The sequence below is a fragment of the Arvicanthis niloticus genome, chromosome 11 (assembly GCF_011762505.2).
Source record: "Arvicanthis niloticus isolate mArvNil1 chromosome 11, mArvNil1.pat.X, whole genome shotgun sequence".
Classification (NCBI taxonomy): Eukaryota; Metazoa; Chordata; class Mammalia; order Rodentia; family Muridae; genus Arvicanthis; species Arvicanthis niloticus.
The window spans coordinates 34,820,371-34,843,719 of NC_047668.1; the positions used below are offsets into that span (position 1 = coordinate 34,820,371).

Here is a 23,349-nt window from a genome sequence, read left to right on the forward strand (position 1 = left end):
AAGCCTAGCTGGAAGGATGGGGGCAGGGCAGGAAACACTGAAGGGCTGGTAACTGGAGACAATGGTGAGGGCACATACAACCTTTAAGAGGTTTCACTAGGAATTGGAAAGGCACACAGGATGAAGGTAGCAGGAAGGAAGAAGACTTTGTTTAATGCAGGAGCTATTAGACCATATTACTGAGCTGTCAAGAGTTGCTTGGCAGAAGAGATCTGTCTAAAGGATGTCAGGAAGGGAAGTCTCGAGAATGTGGAGGAACTTTATGAAAGAGTGAAGGGAGAGGAAAGGTATACTTTTTTTTGTTTCTTTTTTTTGTTTTTTTTTTTTTTTTTTGTTTGTTTGTTTTTTTTTTTTTTTTTTTTGAGACAAGGTTTCTCTGCGTAGTCCTGGCTGTCCTGGAACTCACTCTGAAGACCAGGCTGGCCTCAAACTCAGAAATCTGCCTGCCTCTGCTTCCCAAGTGCTGGGATAAAAGGCATGTGCCACCACCACCCCGCCCTCGTTAAGAAAGTGGGTTTTGCTTACCAGCTAGGCCCTGAAAGTGCTGGGAGAGGCATCTGGCATTTGCTCAGGATCCTGGGGTCTTTTGATTTCTAATGCTAAAAAGTAAAAGCAAATTCCTAGCCAGGTGGTGGCGGCTCATGCCTTTAATTCCAGCACTTAGGAGGCAGGGGCAGACAAATCTCTGAGTTTGAGACCAGCCTGGTCTACAGAGTGAGTTCCAGGGCAGCCAGGGTTACACAGAGAAGCCCAGTCCTAAGACAAAACAAAGCAACAACAAAAATCGTATTAAAGCCACAGAAGACCCACAAGCCCTTTGTCGGTATCTTTATTCATAGCTATGGGGAGTTTCCTGCCTGGTTTTATCTTTGACATTTATTGATCTACTTAATACATAAAGGAATTTGTTTCTCATACTTTTTGAAGCTAAGAAGTCTAGACTCATGGCCTGTCATGTTGAATCCTTACATGGTGGAAGGCCTTTCCCTTCAGATGGTTTCAATTTAGCGTACGTTCGGCCATCCTATCCAATCTGTGCGCCAGCATGGACTTCACACTTTCACTCAATAGTCTTTTCTTTAGAGACGGTATTATTTCAAAAATGTTGCACCAAGTTCCTTTGCAATAAAGATAACCAGTTGTACACGAATAAAAGTTACCCCTAAATAGATGCTGTGTATGAAAACTGAAAATATCCATCCCTGTGTCCCAGGCATATTAAGAAGTGTAGGAGGAGGGGCAGAGACAAAGAATGAAGAAGAGACACAGCACCTTGTTCCTGGAACTCTTTCTTTGAGAACTTGAAAACTGTCTATAGGAAACAAGTAGTGTAGGCTAGGCCTTCTTCCTCTCTGCTCTCTTTCCAGTCTTTTCTGTGTGGATCTCCTCTCTTTCTGTTCTACGTTCCTGGGACACATTATTCTTACTTGCTTTTAGTAACTAGAGTATTTTTAAAAAAAAAAAAAGTGGGTTGGGGAGACAGCTGAGCAGTTGAGAGCACTTGCTGCCCAAGCATGAAGATCTGAGTTCAAATCCCCAGTATCCATGTAGAAAGGCAGGGAGCATGGTCATTTGCTTTTAACACCAGCACTGTGAAAGGGCAGAGACAGGAAGATTACAAAGACTTGCTGACAGCCAGCCTAGCCAGGTTCGGTGAGAGATGATGTCTTAAGGGAATGAAATAGAGAGCTAGAGAGCAGGACTCCTGATGTCTTCCTTAGTCTAGTGTTCTGGACACATGCATGCATACATCACACGTGTATACCACACAGGCATACACGCATACAAAATTTTCAAAAGATAAATGCATCAGTAATACAAAGACCCGAGTTTGGTCCCCAGGACACACACTGTAGAGAGATGTGACTCTGGAAAGTTCTCTCAGCTTCACATCCACATTGTGGCACGCACAGCTACTTCCCCATCTCTTCCACAACACATACACATGTATGTGCACACAGAATAAATTAAAATGTAACAATTTTTTTAAAGTTTTACTTACATTTGGTTATGCTAGGGAAAAGTGTTTCTATATTACATCAGTAACCTTCCTTTGAATTTCATATGTCCCTCCCTCCACCAAATCCCCCTACAACATAAAATTGCCATGTTTAAAGTATAATTTAGCCAACTGTTTATTTATAGGAAGATATGCATTCAGTAAATAAACTTAAGTGTAAGAGAGTCAGGTCATTTAGGTTGTCAGTAAGTTTTCAATATCATTGCAAATGGTTCTTTATTAATGACTCAAATTAAAGGTCTGAATTTTCGCTCCTGAAGTGTGAAATAGAGAAACAATGCATGTTGTCTGCCAGAATATTTAACTAAGGGAAAGAATATGTTGTTATCCTTTTCCAACTCCCATGTCCACTGAAGTGTTGTTTTCCCCATAGCCTGAGACTCAGCTCAGAGGATGTCTGGCACAGCCTACTAGTGGGTCTGCCTCCCTCATCAGGGGAGAGTTGTCTTGCTTTTTATCTAACATCGGTTTTTCAGGAAAGAGAAAGCACAATGATGCCTATGTCCTTTAGAGCACAGAGGAGCACAGGCTCAAACAGAACTACCCACGTAAGCTGGTCTGGGCTTTTGGACTGGGCTAACCAAATTCTACAGGAGATGATTTGATTATTTTCCAACTGATATCACCAGCTAGTGACTATTGAGTGGTGGAGTCAGTTCATTTGAGCAGGGGATGGGTGTAGAAACACTCACTATCCCAGCCAAGTCAGAGTCAGTATCTTAGCATAGCCAAGGTTTGTATGCAAAATAAGAAAACCACTCAGGACTGGCTGATGTTTTGAATCCATAAACTGAGTATGTCTCTGAAAAAAAAAAAAAAGCCTTTCTTTGTGTAGTGCAAACATACTGTATTTTTTGTTTGTTTGTTTGTAACTTTTATTGTGCTGGTTATACCTTTAGGGATGGCTTACGCTCTGCTAGCTGCTGTTCCTGTTCAATATGGTCTCTACTCCGCCTTTTTCCCTATCCTGACATATTTTATCTTTGGAACATCAAGACACATCTCAGTAGGTAATGACAAGCATATTTTACAGCTGCAAAAATTTATTTGTAAATTGTTTCTGCTATGTTACGTATACAGTGCCTCCAGACCTTTGTCCATGAGTTCAGAGGAACCAAACTTCAGTGCCTTGCCCACTTTCTTTATTAATTGGCAATGTTAGCTATATATGGGACTGTGCTTTAATGAAGATGAAATTGAAAGGCTGAAAATTAAAACATACTTTTTAATTTTATCACGGTTTGAAAATTTTAAGTGTAATAAAAATTGACGATTTAAAAGCATTCTCCTCCAACATAGGACAGAAGGAAAAGTCTTTACAGGATGTAAATGTACTTCCGTCACTAGGTTAATTTTATATTTAGTGAATTATGGTCACTAAATACTGATTTGTTATTTAATTAAAGAACAGTTATTTTAATAAGATAATATTGGAAGACTAGTAAAATCCTGCAAGACAATTTAGAAAAAAAAAAGCTTCACACTCCTTCTTGGCATGGTCACAATGGAATTTCCTTTCATTCTTAACATTCAAGGTAGGTTTTTTTTTTTTTTTCTTTTTGTCTGCACCATTGCAGAAAATAAATGTTTTGATGAGATTTTGTGCCACTTTGACATCAACAATGAAGACAAATTTGCTGCTGTGTCTATGTGCTGTGAGATGTCTTGCCTGGATAATGATCTTAAGGCAAATGTAGTCATGTCCTCTAGTCTATCCCAAGCCCTTGGGCATGGCCGTGTCTCTCATGGTACTTAGCCTCTGACCTGTCTGCAGAAGCAGGTCAGGAGAGACTTACTGACTGAATCAACTTCCTCTCTTTGGAGAACCAATCAGTAAGAGACATTCGCTCTCTGCCTTTGACATTCCCTGTGTTTAGATCTTCCTGGTTACTAAGTTTGGGTATTAAGGGCTCTCAATCATAAAGCCTTTTATAATCAAAGGGTAGGATAATCATTATCATGGGAAAAAAGCAAGTAGTAAATAGAATAAATAAGAACTTAAAAAAAAATAGGATCGTGTCTGGAGAGAAGGCTCAGCACTTAAGAGCACTGGCTGCTCTTCCAGAAGTCCTGAATTTAATTCCCAGCAACCACATGGTGGCTCATAACCATCTGTAATGGGATCTGATGCCTTCTTCTGGCATGCAGGTGTACATGCAGGTAGAGCACTCAGATATACATAAAATAAATAAGTCTTTTTAAAAAAAAAACAGGATTTTATTAACTGGCATATGATCAAAAATTATTTATTTTAATCCTTTGTCAATTTGGACACTGTGATATTGGTGGAGGTTCTTGTGTTCAGAGATCAGGATTTTGGATACTCTAAGAGAGGAGATCATAGTGGACAAACATTAAATTTGAACAATTAAAGATTCAGTTTGCATGTGTCTCTGATAGCTCCCATGCCTGGGCCATAAGGATCCCACATGGGAGGAGGTAGCACCTTGCCATGCACTCACCAAGCATTCTGAACACTGCCTAAGTACCTCCCATTTACACACTACCTTGTCCTCTCTGAGTCAGGAATGACTTGAGACATCTACTTCTCAGACTCTTGAAACAGTATTTCTTGGTTACAGCTAACTATCACGTGCCTTTCTAATTGTACACAGACGTGTTGAGCCTAAATGTCGGTTATATAGTATTGCTGCATTAACAGACCCTTTTTCCCCAGGCCCTTTCCCAGTGGTCAGTTTAATGGTGGGGTCTGTTGTTCTGAGCATGGCGCCGGATGACCACTTTCTTGTGCCCAGTGGTAATGGAAGTGCATTGAACTCGACCGTGTTAGACACTGGATCCAGAGATGCGGCACGAGTGTTGCTTGCGAGCACCCTCACTCTTCTAGTTGGAATCATACAGGTAATAGACAGTAATGTAAACACAAACGAGTGTCATTCTTATTGAAATAATTAGCTTTAAAGTATGGAGACTTAAAGATGCATGTAACTGTAAAACAATCTAACTGAACCAAATATATATATGAATATATAATGTATATTAGAATATATAATATATTAGAATATATACAATATATATTCTATAACAACATTGTTTCAGGCCAGATGCTAAAATGGATTTGAAAACCTTAAAAACTTAAAAACCAAACAAAAACCAGAATCACTCATCACCAAAGTCAGAGAAAAGGAAGCAAAGAGAAACAAGTGATTTAACTGAGGGTGGGCTTGGAACGGGTGCAGGACACATGAAGGAAAAAGTGTTCAAATGAGCTCCACCATGTGGCCTGGAAGCCATAGAAAGAAGCGACATGACTTTTGCTTTTCATAGCACATAGATGGAAACACTTGAATTTTACATTGCATATGGATTTTGAGTTCTAACGTAGTAGATGGGAAGGAGAGGCCAGAAATTCTCACTTGTTTCATACAAGTGATTTTGTCCCGCAGGCAGACTACCAATGTTTTCACTGTTGCAAAGCTTAACTTGTTACTATTTCCAGAGCTGGTCCTTCTCTCAGGCAAACGTGTAACTTTTTCCCTTTCTTCTTACCCTAGCTGGTGTTTGGAGGTTTGCAGATAGGATTCATTGTGAGGTATTTGGCAGATCCTTTGGTTGGCGGATTCACAACCGCTGCTGCCTTCCAAGTGCTGGTCTCACAGCTAAAGATCGTGCTCAATGTCTCAACCAAAAACTACAATGGCATCCTCTCCATTATCTATGTAAGTGTTGGGTAGCACTACAGAAGCATCACGGTTCCCTCTTTCTCCATCTTGAACCTAGAGAATCTGTTTTCTGTACACTGAGCCACCAAAACACACTTCTCTGAGAGAAGCAAACAGGATGACTGACATTTTCCAAACCATTTTCAACTGCTCCAAAGCTTTCCCAGATGCTATGGCCTTCAGAAGATTAAGGGCTATGAAGTGGCCTAACAAACAAAGACAGGGCTGAGATGTCACAGACTTGATTTCTGGTCTGACATTGCCTCTCAGAAGCTAAGTGACCCCTAGACGGATCATATGGGGAACTGGCTGAAAGCTCAGGTTTGAGGCTGAGTAGGTCTGGATTCAACATTTGACTTTGCTACTTATTAGTTTTAGGAACAAATCACCATGCCTCAGTTTCCTTCTCTGCAGAATAGGGTTGCAAATAGCATCTACCTCACTGGATTGTCAGAAAAGAGTAGTTGGATAATTGGCTCAGGGAGTAGCATGTGGCAAGTTCCAGAGAAGTTATTATTGTAAAATTAATATTTCAAGCCTTTCTTTTTCTTTCTTGCTTTTCAAATGAAACTAATGGAAATGTGTCTCTCAAGCCCTTTCTAATTATGAGCATCCATGAAATGTATAATGTAAATGTCTCCGCAATTATAAATGAAAAGGAACATTAGATTCAGAGCTGATTCCGTGTGCAAAAGAGATGCAAAAGAAGAATCTAGATCATCCAAAGTGGATTTAAAGTTCTTAGATCTAAGTATATACTCTATATAAAGTCTGTTACTGATGCCTGGGACATGGCGATAATAGTAACATGACGTCACTCTGGCTTGGGGGAATGAAGTCATGCAAAAGTGTATTAAAAAAACAGCAGGAGCTGGGGGTGTAGCTCAGTTGGTAGAGTGCTTGCCAAACACACGTGAGGCCCTAGGCCAATTCTCATCATGGGATGCATGTCAATGCTCACTCGAGAGGTGAAGGCAGAAAGATCAGACGTTCTGAGTTATCCTCATCTACATAGGGAGTTTGAAACCAGCTTGAGCTAAAGGGGAAAAAAAAGTAGCATCTGAAAACAATATACACGCATATAAAAGGGTGGGGTTGCCAGAACTGCCCTCCATTTCAGTGCTCTAATCCCACGTTACCTCATCAATCACTCCATCTTTCAGCAAATGTTATCAAGCGCTCACTTCGAGACAGGTAGGAACAGGCTAGCAGAGCAGACACGGTGCAGCACTGTGGCTAAAGGTCACAGTATTTGAACATCAACAGACTGGAGTTAGAGTCTTGGTTCCACTACTTTCTGCTTGTGTGGCCTTGAATAAGTTAAAATTAATTCCCAGGGGCTGGCAAGATGGCTCAGCAGTTTAAAGCACTTGTTATGGCAGTTATTGGTTCCTTTCCCAGCACCCACATGGTGGTTCCCAACCATTTGCAACTCTACTTTTAAGGAGTGCCTCCTTGAGACACGACTTACCTAAGGCAGACCAAAACAGAACAAAGATGCCAGTTTTCTGCCTAGGATTCTCCCTTACTGATTCCTTTGAAGGAGACTCTGATGCCCCAGAGACCTCGAGTTTACAAAACAAAATGAGTTTTCCTTGAGCCTGTTAATCTGCCCACTTGGAGAAAATAACTTTTAGTGTTAAGCTATCTTCTAAGCAATATATACTTGACCTATGTACCCATTCTGTGGTTTTAATTTGTCATTAAAAAAAATTGATCAGTGCCATCTGGATTTCCATATGGAACATTTTTTGGAGGTTTTTATTGTTATTTCCTGCATCATTCATCAGGTTGGGAGAAGAATATTACTTAGAATGATGGCTTATATACCAAAGCAAAGTAATTGGACTTTTTGGGTTGTTGGACTTTGGTTTCATTAACACTCCTACTGTACCTGCTTCAGCAGCACATCTACTAAAATTGGAACAATACAGAAAAGATTAGCATGGCCCCTGCACAAGGGTGACACACAAATTCATGGAGCGTTCCATATTAAAAAAAAAAAACTACTCCTATTGACAAAATAAAAAAACAAATTGCACCTATACAACCTCATTAAGATACAACTTTTATTTTTTATTATAAGTAAACAATAGCATTCCACAGTTTTCCTTTGAAAAATTCTCCATTTTATGCTAAAATACAGAGTTGCAAACACACAAATATAAAAACCACCCATTGTTTTACTTCTCCAATTAGTCACCATCAGTAACTTTGTGTGTGTGTATTAGAAACTGCATGTAATGCTCCTGTATTAGTCAATACATTTTTATGATTTTAAAAATAGCTTTAAATTATTTATTTATTCATGTATGCATTTTAGAAATTTTATGTACTTAATGGATTAGCCAATACAGTTTTAGAATTTTTAAATGTGTGTACATGTGTGTTTTTATGTGTGCTACAGCAAAGATGTGGAGGTCAGAGAGCAATTTTCAGGAGTTAGTTCTCTCCAAGAGTCATATGGGTCTGAGGATGGAACACAGAACAACATCCTCAGTTAAGGCAGTGAGAGTCTTAACCCACTGAGACATCTTACCAGGCCAATTTTTAAGATTTTTGTTCATAAGACTCACATGTACTATTTGATGTGATATGATTGTTCATGTGGGAGAATTGCTTCTTTGTGGGTGTCTATATAGCATAAGGCATATATACCCATTTTCTCTTTACAGACACTAATTGAGATTTTTCAAAATATTGGTGACACCAATATTGCCGATTTCATCGCTGGGCTACTGACCATCATCATCTGTATGGCTGTTAAGGAATTAAATGATCGATTTAAACACAAAATCCCAGTCCCTATTCCTATAGAAGTGATCGTGGTAAGTAGAATATGTGGTTAGAAAATTCATCACTAAGTAGGTTGACAAGCAAACAATTGTTAAAGCCAGTGGAGTTGTTTTTTTTTTTTTTTTTTTCAATTTTTTTTCTCTTCTTTTATTTCAGACAATAATTGCCACTGCCATTTCCTACGGGGCCAACTTGGAAAAGAATTACAATGCTGGCATTGTTAAATCCATCCCAAGTGGGTGAGTGTGGTGTTCCTTCCAGGTAGCACTAATAAAAAACTAGGGCAGTACTTTGTTTAAATGAAACTTTTTTATTACTGGTTTTGCTTCACTATTGATAGTCTTACTTCCATGCGATTTTGAAGAAATGTCATGTGCACCAAGCATCAGACAAACAACGCATGTGGAGACCAAGTCCAGGCCATTTGTGAAAGCAGAGTCTACATGCTCCACTGTCTTAAAGTGAGTCAGGACATGTACATTTAGAACCAGACCACTGATTAAAATACATATGTATAATTACAATGTAATATGAACTTATTAACAGTTAGCATTGATTGCATTAAGCACTGTTTATTCCTAGGATGTCTGACTTAAATTCTCTATTATATAGTCAACCACAGACAAAAATGCTATCTTTCATACCTATAAATAAGTTGCATTATATGTATATATATTTCATATATAATTAGACATTTTGTGAATTAGAAAAGGGCCAAGGTCCTTTATCCATCTCTGTCACTGTCAACTTGTATGGCCCTGGGAAAGTTCTTCTGTAAGACAAGGGTAATTACTCAGCTGAGGCCTTAACTGAAGCTTGTGAAATGCCTCTGAGGATGCTCGTAAAAATGCAGACTAGAGGAGGTGGCTCACATTGCAGTCAGGAGGAAGCCTACATGTCTACCACATCTGTAATATTAACCACAGCGTCCGTCAGTAGTCTTGGGGTCAGTCGATATAAGCAGTACTTTCTCCTCCTTTCAATTAATGGATGGCCCCAAATTGTCCTAGCCTTGTAACGGAAGCTGCCAGTGCCCCCACAGCTCTGTCCTCCTCTCTACTCTTTCTTGGCTAAAACATACAACCTATCATTATCTAGTTAGTGTCTTAGTGTTCCAGACGAATTCACACAAACTTCTCCCCCACCAGTCGTAGCCTGCCTCTCTCCTGATGCAGCTATTCTTCACACCCACCCCCAGTTTCTCATTCATTCCAACAAGTATTTCTCTTCCACCCTGTCTCCATGATGTGTGTGTGTGTGTGTGTGTGTGTGTGCGCGCGCACGCGCGCCGGCACTCACGCATGTGCACACATGTGCATGATTTTGTGTTCTGAATTTCACTCCCTATACTAACCTATTTTTTGTCTCAACTCTTGGTGACTGTTTCCTCTTTTACTAGTAAGTAACAGAGGTGCTCGTTGTCATCATATTTACTGCACTGTTTTCTGTTGATGTCCTTTACAGTGAACTTGAAAGTGTGGCCCAGGAAAGACAGCATGGTAGGACGGGGACAGCTGTTTCCTGTGACCTACCACCATTCTGTAGGTTGGATTAGGGGAACATTTGCCAAATATTCCCATCCAACCTGAAGTTAAATATTCAATTAGTATGTTTGTTACATAACAGAAACTACTCAGTTTCTGTTGCAAGTATGGAAAGGCTAGGACAATTTGAGATCCTCCATTAATTGAAAGGAGGAGAAACCATTGCTTATATCTACTGACCCCAAGAGTGCCCCTTTATGTGTTATTTGGCCCATTGGGAACCACTGCTTCTCATCCTCATGTCTTTAGGATGTGTGTTCATGTGTCTCCTTCCCTTCATTGGGTCAGACTGGGTTGGCTGGGGTTGGGCTAACAGGCCCACGGGGTGATCATGTGGTTTAGGAAGTGTTGTGTCAGGTAATAAAAGATATTCTTAGTTTGGCCATTAGAAGATGTCCAGACAGGGCTTCTACTAATTGATTTTGGACAGATGGTTGATATCACTGAAGTCCAGTGTGAAGTTACAAGTAGTGATGGGAAGGTGTTGGGTTTAGCCAACTTCCAGCCTAGGTTGAGCACCACTAGTAACAAGGAACTAACTAGTTACACAATAATATCTCATTGTGTTTCATGAGAAGAGGGCACAGCCCTCCTGTGACAGCCAATGAAACAGATCTGGTAGGTTTAAACAACATGCCTCAAATCATCAAGTCACTGAATGGCTGAAGTCCTTTGATTTCATACTTCACAACTTTTAACTCCAATAATCAAGGATTGGGTAATATATAGAGAGAACACTACAGTCATGGAGGCAGGAGCATTATGCTATTATCTAAAGTAAAACCCTTTCAGGGTTTAGCTTTGATAGAGCTCTAGTTATCTGAAATAGACTTGACTGGGTCTTGGAAGCATCCTATTAAGTGAGCTCTAAGATCAGCCCTACACTAGCAAGTGATACTGAGTCACTCAAGCAAGGGTTGGGGTTCCTAACAAGCTGTCTACAACTGGAGTCCATACCAGAGTCTAACATAGGATAGGAGAGGGAATGGGGGAGAAGTCTGAAAAGTAACCCTGTGAGGGGAGGATTCACAATAGTCTGGCAGTTCTTACTACCTAATATTCCGTTCTCTAACATGGCCCTAATAAATGTCAAGCCACTCACTTTACTCTTTGGACTGTAGCTCTCACATCAAAAATTAGAGACACAGGTTCAACAGAACCCTGGGATGCTCACCAGCTCACAACCTCTCTACAGGTTGTCTCTGAGACTCTCATTCCCATGTTGTCAATACATGATCTAGGTGGGGGATTTGTTTCAATGGCTGGAGACTTTTGGGATTGCACAAAATGGACGTTCTATAGTTAACTAAAGCTCTTCCTCCAAACTTTTACATTTGGGTTACAAATCTCACAATCATAAACTTATAATGTTTAATTCTTAATAGTTTATAGAGAATCTCTGGTTTTGTTAGTCTGGAAGCTCAATCGGGTTATTCTAGTGACTGCAGGGTGATTTCAGTAACATACATTTAATGTGGGGTGAGGGTTTTGCCTTCTTAAATTTAAGATGTTTTTAAATATCATGGCTCTTTAGAATTTTTGGCTGAGTTCTTTCAGTATCATATTTTCTTGTCTCTTCACCAGAATTGACATCTCTTCACACAGACTAAAATTTATAACATGCCTAGAATCTCTTGTGTTGTCAAAGACCTTGAAGATGAAATTGTGTGAGAAAAAAAATCTTGCATGGGAAGTGACATGGATGAAGTTGTATTAAAGAATTGATAGGGACAGATTTATTTATGTCAGAGGTACAAAAACAAAACTCTCTCAAGCAGGGGCTGCTGAAAGCAGTGAGCGACCACTAACTTCCGGTTAGAAAGTAGAAAAGCACATGTTCTTATTTACACATATCCTGTTCTTTTTCTTTCCTTGGGCTATGTCCTTGTGTGTCAACCATGTCACTGAGTGAATAGAGTGCTTGACAAGTGTGGGGAAGGTTGTCACATCTTCACAACAGTTTCTCACTTGCCAGGTTCTTGCCTCCTGTCCTGCCGTCTGTGGGCCAGTTTTCGGACATGCTGGCTGCATCCTTTTCCATTGCTGTGGTGGCTTACGCTATTGCAGTGTCTGTAGGAAAGGTCTACGCCACCAAACATGACTATATCATCGATGGGAACCAGGTATGGTCACCTATATGCTCAATTTATAAGGCCAAAAACATGTAAAGAAAACGCAAGTCGGGGAGATTTTGGTTTCACCTAAGGAATGTTGGTTTCTTTCACTGGCCCTTATTGACTTCTCTCTTGTCCTTGCTAATTAAAAATTATTTTGAAATATGCATATGAAGTCATGTTACTTCTAAAGAAATAAGCTAAATCAACATTGTCTTGGTCAAGATTTCTATTACTGTAATAAAAACACTATGGCCAAAAGCAATCTGGGGAGGAAAGTGTTTGTTTTACCTTACAGCTTGTAGCCTGTCATCTAGGGAAGCCAGGGAAGGACCTCAAGGCAGGAACCTGAAGGCAGGAGCTGATGCAGAGGCCATGGAGGAGTGATGCTTACTGGCTTGCTCCCCGTGACTTGCTCAGTCTGCTTTCTTTTAACACTCAGGACCACCAACCCAGGGAGCTGAGCCCTCCAATTAATCATTAATAAAAAAAAAATAAATAAATAAAGCCCTAAAACCAGGCAGCAGTAGTGCATGCCTTTACTCCCAGCACTCAGGAGGTAAAGACAGATGGCTCTCTGAGTTCAAGGCCAGCCTCGTCTATAGAGTGAGTTCTAGGACAGCTAGGGCTACACAGAGAAACTCTGTCTAGAAAAATCAACCAACCTACCAAACAAACAAAACAATAACAATAAAACAAAAATTTTAAAAAGAAAGAAAACAAAACAATGTCTTACAGGTTTGGCAATAGGCCAAACGTGGTGGGGTTATTTTCTCAATTGAGGTTTCTTCTTCCAAAATGATTCTTGCTTGTGCCAAGTTCACATAAAGCTAGCCAGCACAAGCACTAAATTAAGAAAAAGCTAATTCCCTTAGGTCGAAAGCAACATGAAAGTTAACTGTTAAGTTTGAAAGCGAGCTTTTCCTGTGGCCAAGTAACTCTTGGTGATTTCTTGCCATTTTAAGTGATTGCGTGTATGCTCATGATGTGTGTGTGTGTGCATGTGTGCCACGGAACATGTGTAGTGGACAAAGGACAACTTTGTGGAGTCAGATCTCTCTCTTCTCACCTTTGCATGAGTTTTGAGATTTGTCACCAGGCTTGCATGGCAAGCCCCCGTGCTCACTGAGCCATCCTGCTGGACACTTGATGAAGATCTGGCAAGCATTTTCTCTGCAACCCCTGACGCCCAGTCTCTCCCTTAGGAATTCATTGCCTTTGGGATAAGCAACGTCTTCTCTGGATTTTTCTCCTGTTTTGTGGCTACCACTGCTCTGTCTCGAACAGCTGTCCAGGAGAGCACTGGGGGAAAGACACAGGTACGTGGAGATAGAGGGATAACACTGATAACAGGAAACAGGAGGTGGGTGGTGGCTCAGAGAGGTTTCTGCAGAACTGGAAACAATTGTTAGCCTTCAGAGAGGGACTAGTGTTTCCTTATCTGATCCAACTTGGGCCTCTTCTCTTTGACTTGCCCAACCCTTATCCAAAAACCTCTTTAATAGCAATATTTATAGGCTCCTGGAACTATGATTGTCAAATTCTTATTTGTCAGTCTTTACCTGACTGATAATTACACACAGAACTACACTCAGAACTACAAAAGGGAAAGTGAGGTATGGAGAGATGGCTCAGAGGTTAAGAGCCACATGGTGGCTCACAATGATCTGTAATGGGATCCGATGTCCTCTTCTGGTGTGTCCGAAGACAGCAACAGTGTACTCACATACATAAAATAAAGAAATAAATCTTAAAAAGGGGGGAGAACAAAGGCCGAGGATATAGTTCAGAATGCTTGCTCTGAATGTCTGAGGCCCTGAGTCCAACCTCCAGTACCACAGTGGGAAAATGAAGCTTTTTGAAACATATATATATATATATATATATATATATATATATATATATATATATATTCCAGAAGAGGGCATGGGATCCCATGAGACTGGAGTTACAGATGGCTGTGAGCCACCATGTGGGTGCTGGGAATTGAGCCCAGGTCCACTGGAAGAGTAGCCAGTGCTCTTAACCTCTGAGCCATCTCTCCAACCCAAGTTACTATACTCTCTGTATTTCCTTTTTCAAAAGTTAGGAACTTCTCCAGATGATTTTTCGACTCACAGAACAACAATTTGTTGGATGAGAATGTTTTTGTTGTAATGTTTTGGGGTTTCTTCCTGAGTATTATTTCTGTTCTTGATGTTTTCAATATGGATTTAATTTTGCCTCTTAAATATGGCTTTTGGCTGTTGCTTTCACAAGGTAAGCATACTCTCTGGATACTCCCTCCTGAGGCTGGTGAAAAAGCTCAGGCAATGCTCTCAAAGTTTGTTTCAAACCAGACTCAGCTCCACACAGACCAAAGCCTAGCCTTGGACTAGAACCGGGTTTCTACCAAGCCTCAGAAGGCTTAGCTTCCTGACATAGGAAAGAACATTACTTAGGACCAAGAAGGCCTGAGATTGTACAAGAGAATAAACCCAAGCTGCTATAAGACACACAGTCTTCAAGGGTTTTGTTAAGGCAGAGACATAAGAATGAAAGCCCAGGGAGAACTCTAAATGTTCTTGCAGCACACTGGATGTCCCCACAGTATGGATGACATTTACACAACACAGATGGTGTTACCATAATACAGATGATGTCACCACATATATGTGGTGTTCCTCTCCTATTAATTGGCCTCTATCAATTTTTGGCTATCCTGAAGCGAAATTTAATTTTAATTCTTAAGAGTTTTTCTTTAAAAACCAAAAAACCTTTTTGCTAGACATAAGCTTAGAGGAAACAGGTAAAGGAAGTGAGTACACACCAAGAAGCAACAGCAGAGGTCTGTTGCCAAGAGGAAGTGTGGTCAGAGTTCAGCCCCCAGTTAGGTCTGTCGCATGCTGAAGCTGTCAGCATCTGGAGATCCTGCAGCTTGCGTTAGTGCTGGGCACTGACAAGCTTCCCAGGATGCATGGTCCCTAGTGGGTGCAGCTGGATCCCCAGCTACTGCAGGCCATTCTCCTGCTGTTATCTTCAGGCCCAGACAAGGCACGGTCTGGCTGCCCCATAATAATGTCCATATAAAGTGTCCTTGGCAAAGGGCTAGGGGATAATGGTGTTCTGGTAAGTCAATATCCTCTGCCACACACTAGCCTGTATTATATTTAGCAGGGAAGGAAGCCAGGAGTTCGGCATTGAAGAAGGAAACAAGGCAGGAATGGCTTGATATTTAATTACTGAAAGGCATATTAAGTTCTAGGGTTAAAAGTCTAAGACCTTGGACTGAAATTCTGGGACCTGTGACCAATCAAACTATTGAGTCCTCTTGTGTGATTCCTCATAGTTTATGCTAGAGCCCCCACTTCAGTATGAATGGGAATAGCAGTTATATCTTCCTGGAGGGGGTGCTGAGAGGACTAAACAAGACAGTTTAAAGTCCTAGCATGCACTGACTACTAAATGCTGATTATTTACACCTTGAGGGAGGAATGGCCTCTTAGTGTCCATGACACATCACACGTGCTGGGCCTGGCACCTAAGGAGTACCAGACATGCAGTTGTTGAACAAACAGAAGAACCAGCATCAGTGGACGTTACCTGTTTTCTATACTGAGACTGTAGAAGAGCCGAACCTTCCTCCCTTTCTTTTTCTTACCCCTACACTGACTTCTGCTGGTTCAGAAAAAAAAGTAATTTTTAATACAAATTACTCCATAGCTCTAATTACCCTTTCACTTAACAATAATTCATTTGCCAGGAACTGAGTCTTCTCAAAGATATTAAAGTCTATGCTTTCCTACAATCCAGCTTTATACAGTAAATTCAAGTAATTAATCCCTTAAAGGTTTTGATATTATGATCAAAATCAGCCTTGACTCTATAATTAGAGACTTCTACTCCATATCCTTGGTGAGTGAGTGGCCAGACTCCTGCCTCCCTGTCTCCAAATAGACCTCTTACCAACTCACGGAGTTCCTCAACCTTGGCCAAAATGCAAGTGGCTTAATAAATACTGATCAAGTAACAGGAGGAGATAGAAGACATGGAGGGAGGAGAGGGAGAGGCAGAAAGAAGGGGAGAAGGAAGGAGGGGGAGGGGAAGAAGAGAGGAGGAGAGGGGGAGAAGGGAGAAGGAGAAAGGGAAGAAGGGAGAAGGAGAAGAAGGGAGAAGGGGAAGGAGAAGAAGGGAGGAGGGGGAGGGGAAAAGAGAGGAGGAAGAGGGGAGGAGGGGGAGGGGAAGAAGGGAGGAGGGGAAGGGGAGGAAGGGAGGAGGGGAAGGGGAAGAAGGTAGGAGGGGAAGGGGAAGAAGGGAGGAGGGGAAGGGGAGGAAGGGAGGAGGGGAAGGGGAGGAAGGGAGGGGGGAAGGGGAGGAAGGGAGGAGGGGAAGGGGAGGAAGGGAAGGGCGGGAGGGGGGAAGGGGAGGACGGGAGGTGGGGAAGGGGAGGAAGGGGAGGAAGGGAGGGGGGAAGGGGAGGAAGGGAGGAGGGGAAGGGGAAGAAGGGAGGAGGGGAAGGGGAAGAAGGGAGGAGGGGAGGGGAAGAAGGGAGGAGGGGAAGGGGAAGAAGGGAGGAGGCATAGGAGAAGAAGGGAGGAGGGGAAGGGGAGGAAGGGAGGAGGGGAAGGGGAAGAAGGGAGGAGGGGAAAGGGAAGAAGGGAGGAGGGGAAGGGGAAGAAGGGAGGAGGCATAGGAGAAGAAGGGAGGAGAATATTACCTTTTTAGACAAAAGAGGAAACTATTCATCATGGTGCTGGGAACCTGGGCTATGGAGCCAGAAGATCATAGGAACAGGACGTAGACATGCAGAGTGAAATTCTTAATATTTATAATATTCATAATATTGCCCATGCCGACCCATCCCTAAACATAAATAGCCAGTATGCCAGATGGAATGCATGGATCCCCTGATGTTTGCTGTGTCTGCTTCTTTATGCTGGATGCCATGCATGGGGCCGTGCTTTTGCTCAGTTCATCTTGCCTGTTCCTTTCTCTGACCAGTCTGCTTCTGCTTCCCTGTCTTTTCTCCTTTGCTGCAGAGTTTCTAGTCTTCAGATCAGCCATGCCTTGTGCTGTCTCAGCAGAGAATTCATTGGCCAGACCAACTGATCAGACCAGGAATAGCCCCCACCCCCTCAGCCTCTCTCCTAACTCTTTATGGATCTTTGCAGAACTTTTTTTTTGCCAGTGAAGGTAAAGTTTCCGAGCTTCCTTTCCCCCCATGATTGCTCCACTGCTGCAACCAATGTTTAGACTCTGTGCCTACAATTGCGGTGTCTTGGTGTGCCAGTGTAATACTGTCAATTTGTGATAAGATGGGTTAATTTATTTTCTCTGAGGTGTTTGTTCATGGCAAGTATGTGCTACAGGTACATCTCTCATTAGAGTAGCTATTATAGCTGTTGTTTACACAATGCAATATATATATATATATATATATATATATATATATATATATATATTCATAAGGATTCATTCCCAAAAATGTGACAGTCATCTCTGGTATTGGAGAAATCAGGAGAGTCTGTGTCTCATGGCATGGCAAACAACCCGAAGGTTAACCTCCTACATCACACCAATAGGCACTAGCTACTCAGATGAAATTCAAAACAAACTAGCTTGACTTTAACAGGTTCAGTTTTCCTATCCTCTTTAATCTCTCAGCAATATCGGGTATATATCGCTCTGTAGTTCTTTTCCATTTTGCATGGGTTTAGCAAATAATGCTTATTTCTCTAAATATTGAGCAGAAGGGGAGGGATGAGGAAGGGCTCTCACTGTGTCTGTGTGCAAGTTCCTGTGCGCTCCTTCGGTGAGCAGGGTGTGCCCACCTCATGGAAAGTATCTTTCAGGTTGCTGGCATCATCTCAGCTGTGATTGTGATGGTCGCCATCATTGCCTTGGGGAAGCTTCTGGAACCCTTGCAGAAGGTAAAACCCTGCTTTTCTGTACATCAGTTTCTCTTCACCAGAATTTTATAAGAGAAACAGCAGGAGACTGGAAATCAACATGTGGAAACCATTGCCTTCAATAACACAGCCTTCCCTGTCTCTGTCCAGTCAGTCTTGGCGGCCGTCGTCATTGCCAACCTGAAAGGGATGTTTATGCAGGTGTGTGACGTTCCTCGTCTGTGGAAGCAGAATAAGACTGATGCTGTAAGTCCCTACCTCACAGCTTCCTGTAAATAAGACCTAGTTCCTTGACACATCCCTCACTCACGACGTCTGCTCCCTAAGTCTAGCCTGAATGTTGGTAACTCCAGAGCAGAGCTGTATGGAGCAGGCAAAGCCTTGATGTCTTCTGTATGAAGGTCCTGGATCTCTGGGAAGATTCATTTTCAATCACTTGATTGTTATCTGATGAACTAATATAGATCTTTTCATTTTTTCCCCCTCTAGGTTATCTGGGTGTTTACATGCATAATGTCCATCATTCTGGGGCTGGACCTGGGTTTGCTAGCTGGCCTTTTATTTGGACTACTGACGGTGGTCCTGAGAGTTCAGTTGTAAGTACTAAAAAACAAAAACACAAAAAAAGGCAAAACACAACTCAGGCATCTAATAGGAGACACAGCCTGAAGTTTCCTAGGCTGATTTCATTAAATACAGACACTTCTTTTTATAATATTATAGACTGACTGAGTGTATGAATTACATACACACCACCTTACACTGTAGACTAGTCTTCCTCTGCAGGTGAGAAAGTTTAAGCTCAGAAAGCTTGGAGATCTTTCTTAATGCTGTCAGTTATGGCAGAACTAAGTCTCATATCCCGACACAGCTCACTCCCTATCTATGCCCTCCCTCACAGGCTCCTCTCTGCTCTCCGTTGGCTGGTTGTCTTAACATGAAGGATAGATACACAGATCAGCCAAAGTCTGAACTTGCTTTGTTTCAATCCTGGTTAAATCACATGAGCATTAGAGGCACTGGGCACCAGGCACAGAATAAGTTGGCTCCTCAATATCTTCCCATTCGTTTTACTCTTTAAAGTTAGTAACTTTACGATTGTTATTACAGTCAGGATTCATTCAAATCCAAAGACAAGGCACATAATGCCCAATTATGTGAAGTAAACAAGATTAGTTCGTATGCTCAGTGGATGCAGCAGAGCCATGAGTCATGGTGGAAGCAGCCTATGAAGGCAGGCGAGGCAGGCTGAGGGTGGATTATCTGGTTGGTGACTGTTTTGTTTTGACTTTGGTTTTAGTTGTGTGTCCTCCTGGGCTTCGGAACACAACCTCTGAGCCTTTTAGTTTTTTTCCTTGCCTTCTCAGATATCTGCCCTCTTCTCTGCCTTGGCAGTGGTGGAAGAAGGCACTGGAAAACCAGCAACATAGATACCTTCATCGTAGTGTAGGCTCACCTCTCTTGCCCACCAACTAGCCCTCTACCCACCTGCCCGCCCTCTGTTAGCATGTTGGTTCTTACTTGAAAGGCCCATGAGTGGCTCCCTCTGCACCTTAGCAGCACAGGGTCTGAAAAGGCTCACTGGCTTCCAGAGGGCCTGGTTTGCTACAAGGAAACAATGAAGAAACTGTAGGGGACATTGCCTCTTGTGCTGAGTGTGCTCAGGAAGCAGCTCCTTCTTTTGTGAGACTGATTGAGAAGGAAGTTTAGTTGTTTTGTTTTGTTTTTTTCCTTTTTCTTTGAGAAACACTAACTTATAATTTAACTTAAAAATGAGCTCAGTGTTGTGAGCCAAGGGAAATCTTGGTGGTACAATTTAGTTGCTGGTTAGGTAGCCAGGCTCCTAGCCAACAAAAAGCAGTACCGTTTACAGTGTTTAATTTCCAGTAATTATCACATTGATCCAGAGAGCACAATGCTGAAAGGACCCCAGTTAGTCCTTCTTCAGAGGCTGTCTGCTTTCAGCATGTCACTAGTCACAGTTGGAGAGACAAGGAATTCATCTGATTGCATCAGGAGCAGGAAATCGGTGGTCTGGTCAACAGGCAGGACTGGCTTCACGCAGGCTGCTTCTAAAGCCAGAGACTAATCTGATCGCTTGCAGACACCGTACTCCATCAGCGGGTTGCCATAAATCACAAGGAAGTGGAAGGAATCAAAGCTCCATGTGCCAAAGACAGGCTATGTGTCCTTTGTCCTTCACCCAGTGGCTCCTCTAACTCCTCTGGACGTTATTTTATGAACTAATAAAAATAGGGATGATAGGGTTGGCCATTCCGAGTTACGGCCGGGCTTTCAGGTTTGCCATGTGAGAAAGCTCGACACTTCTGCTATAAATTGTTGTGCACTCCAAAGTGCTCATTATGTCTCCCAGCCATCAAAAGAGACTCACAGTTAGTTCTTTCTTTGGTTCCACGCAAACACCAGCTGTTCGTTTCAGAGTTAGATACAGGAAAATGTCATCGGCGATAAAGACAGAGTCCAAAACTCCAGAACGATGTTCTCTCTCATAGCTGTGATTTCTTTTTAACTGTTGTTTAAAAAAATAAATAAATAAATAAAAGATAAAAATCCTGGTGTTCATTTTTCTTCTTGCAGCCCTTCATGGAATGGCCTTGGAAGTGTCCCCAGCACAGATATCTACAAAAGCATCACACATTACAAAAATGTAAGTGCCCCTGTGAGATGCTTGTCCCAGGAAGGCTTGCTAGCCTCGAACTCAAGGAGCCTCAGATTTCCTTTAGAGTGTTAGTATGAGCCAAGAGGACTTCTGCTGGAAACGCCCATCAGCAGACTGTGGGTGACTTCAGTACTTTGGATTTGCCATAAATTGATTGCAGGAGCTGGGTGGTGGTGGCGCACGCCTTTAATCCCAGCACTTGGGAGGCAGAGACAGGCGGATTTCTGAGTTCGAGGCCAGCCTGGTCTACCAAGTGAGTTCCAGGACAGCCAAGGCTATATAGAGAAATCCTGTCTCAAAAAACAAAATAAAACAACAAACAAACAAAAAATCGATTGCAGGATAATTGCTCTGCCCATGCTATTTTGATGCAAAAACTCATAATGAGAATTAAATACAGTAGGCAATTAGATTACTGGCAGATACTTAATAATTAACATTACATTGGTCTGTAATTCATAGTCTTTATAGAATTGCCTGATGTCTCTAATGTTTTTTAAGGACAATTTTAAAACATATTTACTTATTTTTTTATGTGTGCTGATGGTTTGCCTGCATGTATGTCTGTGTGAGGGTGCCAGATCCCTGGAACTGGAATAAGAGTTGTGGGCTGCCATGTGGGTGCTGGGAATTTTACATTCAACCTGGAATTCTAGTAGCTGTTACTTAGTTTATTTCCATAATCTTTCTGTAATGTTGAGCCAAGTGTCATCAAGAGCTAAAAAACAACAACAACAAAAAAAAAAACCAACCAAACAAACAAAATAAAACAAAACAAAAAATCCACTAGTTCGTGGCTGGAGAGATCATGATGCTTTGTAAAATACACCATGGTAACAGGACAGCGTGTCTATAGAAACACACACAAGAATCCCGTTGCCTTTTGGAAATCAGACTCTACAAGAGATAGGCAACTGCACAGAACAGTACCACTGCTCAGTTCTGCGGCTTAACATGGAACCCAGATTCTGAATTCTGTGTTGGTGGGACTTCTGGCCCAGGTATCCTCATATGAAAAGGATAGACTAACACAGCTGAGATTGCTTAGGACTAGATGACTTCATGGGCTCTGAGATTCACTCTTGGAGCAGCCTGTCCAGTAGAGTGCAAACAAACAAAATCCACCATAGGGCAGTTTCTAAACCCCACAGGTGCCTTTTGTTCAACCCCCTGCACCAAAGAATTTTAGCAAAATCAAAACTGTCCATAGTGGAGGCTGGAGACCAGTCATGTTGCCTTTAGAGCCACTTTCTTTATATGGGTGGGTAGCAGCAGCCTGTTAGCTACTGTAATATTACACGCTGCTTCTGTTCTGATTCTACATCCTCTGATTCTGTGCATCTTCTTACTGGGTAACTCCCCACAGTTCAGAGGAGCTCTGCCCAGCTCCTCTTAGTAACCACATCACAACATCGAGCAGGACTTGAGGTGAGGGTTTGGCATATGGATTCGTTTAACACCTCTCTCTCTCTCTCTCTCTCTCTCTCTCTCTCTCTCTCTCTCTCTCCCTCTCTCTCTCTCCCTCTCCTCCCGCTCCCTCTATCCCCTCTCTCTTCCCTCCCTCCTCCCTCCCTGCTTTTTTTTTTTTTTTAAATGCCAGCTTGAAGAGCCTGAAGGGGTGAAGATTCTGAGATTTTCCAGTCCCATTTTTTATGGCAATGTCGATGGTTTTAAAAAATGTGTCAAATCAACAGTAAGTATTTTTTCCTACAAGTTTGATTGTTTTAAACTTATTTTCAGATTTCACTCATCTATCAGGCATCAGTTAGGAATAAGGCCTTATGCTTGGTTCTCTTTGTGGGGGGCATTAAAAACTCTATTGTGGCACAGTATGATAATTTGAGCATTTGAGAGGCTCGGGCAGGAGGATTGCTATACATTTTAGGCCAGCCAGGGCTACTTAGACCTCGTCTCACAAAACAAAATACAAAATGAGCAAAGAACTATAGCATAACATCTGTGCTCCAAATAACCTACAGTGTGGAGAGGGGAGGGGAGGGGAGGGGAGGGGAGAGGAGGGGAGAGGAGGAGGGGAAGGAGGGGAGGGGAGAGGAGGGGAAGGAGGGGAGAGGAGGGGAAGGAGGGGAGAGGAGGGGAGGGGAGGGAGGGGAGGGGAGGGGAGGGGAGGGGAGAGGAGGAGGGGAGAGGAGGAGGGGAAGGAGGGGAAGGAGGGGTAAAGGGAAGGGGAGGGGTAAAGGGGAGAGGAGGGGAGGGGAGAGGAGGAGGGGAAGGAGGGGTAAAGGGGAGAGGAGGGGAGGGGTCTGAGGCATGCGAGTTAGGAAGCAAAGGGTAGAAGGCTGGGACTGCTGAGTTCCAGAGGCTGTATGAACAGGTTGCTCTAGCAGAGGCGAGTGAGAGAATCCAGCTGCCTTTTTTGAATAGATTCAAAGTAGTGCCATGCTCTGAAAAGTTTTATTTGGAAAAATAGTTTCATTCATATCATGTGTGTTTTTGCTAACATTAATTTTATTACCTGGCCAGGGGTGGCAGGCCCATTGGGGGCTGGGCCCTCCCACATGAATTGTTAATCAAGAAATTTTCTGATAGATTTGTCTACAGGCCAATCTTCTGAGCCATTTCTCAGTTGAGAGTCTTCTTCCCAGTGACTCCATCCTGTGTCAAGT

The 23,349-nt window shown here is 42.3% G+C and overlaps 1 protein-coding gene and 1 non-coding gene across 3 annotated transcripts in view; both read left to right on the forward strand.

Moving 5' to 3' along the window:
- The window catches only part of Slc26a4 (solute carrier family 26 member 4), a 40,304-nt gene that overhangs the window by 6,452 nt on the left and 10,503 nt on the right, over positions 1-23,349 (forward strand). For both annotated transcript variants that reach the window (XM_034514526.2, XM_076942017.1), the window contains 12 exons: positions 2,920-3,030; positions 4,698-4,882; positions 5,536-5,700; positions 8,379-8,531; positions 8,656-8,738; positions 12,019-12,166; positions 13,363-13,476; positions 17,989-18,066; positions 18,196-18,291; positions 18,535-18,641; positions 20,644-20,713; positions 22,326-22,418. In XM_034514526.2, the coding sequence (XP_034370417.1) occupies positions 2,920-3,030; positions 4,698-4,882; positions 5,536-5,700; positions 8,379-8,531; positions 8,656-8,738; positions 12,019-12,166; positions 13,363-13,476; positions 17,989-18,066; positions 18,196-18,291; positions 18,535-18,641; positions 20,644-20,713; positions 22,326-22,418 (1,403 nt within the window). The remainder of the gene's footprint in view (positions 1-2,919; positions 3,031-4,697; positions 4,883-5,535; positions 5,701-8,378; positions 8,532-8,655; positions 8,739-12,018; positions 12,167-13,362; positions 13,477-17,988; positions 18,067-18,195; positions 18,292-18,534; positions 18,642-20,643; positions 20,714-22,325; positions 22,419-23,349) is intronic.
- Positions 7,598-7,700, forward strand: LOC117717454 (U6 spliceosomal RNA). The gene has a single exon (XR_004607934.1). It is a non-coding gene; the product is annotated as a U6 spliceosomal RNA (small nuclear RNA).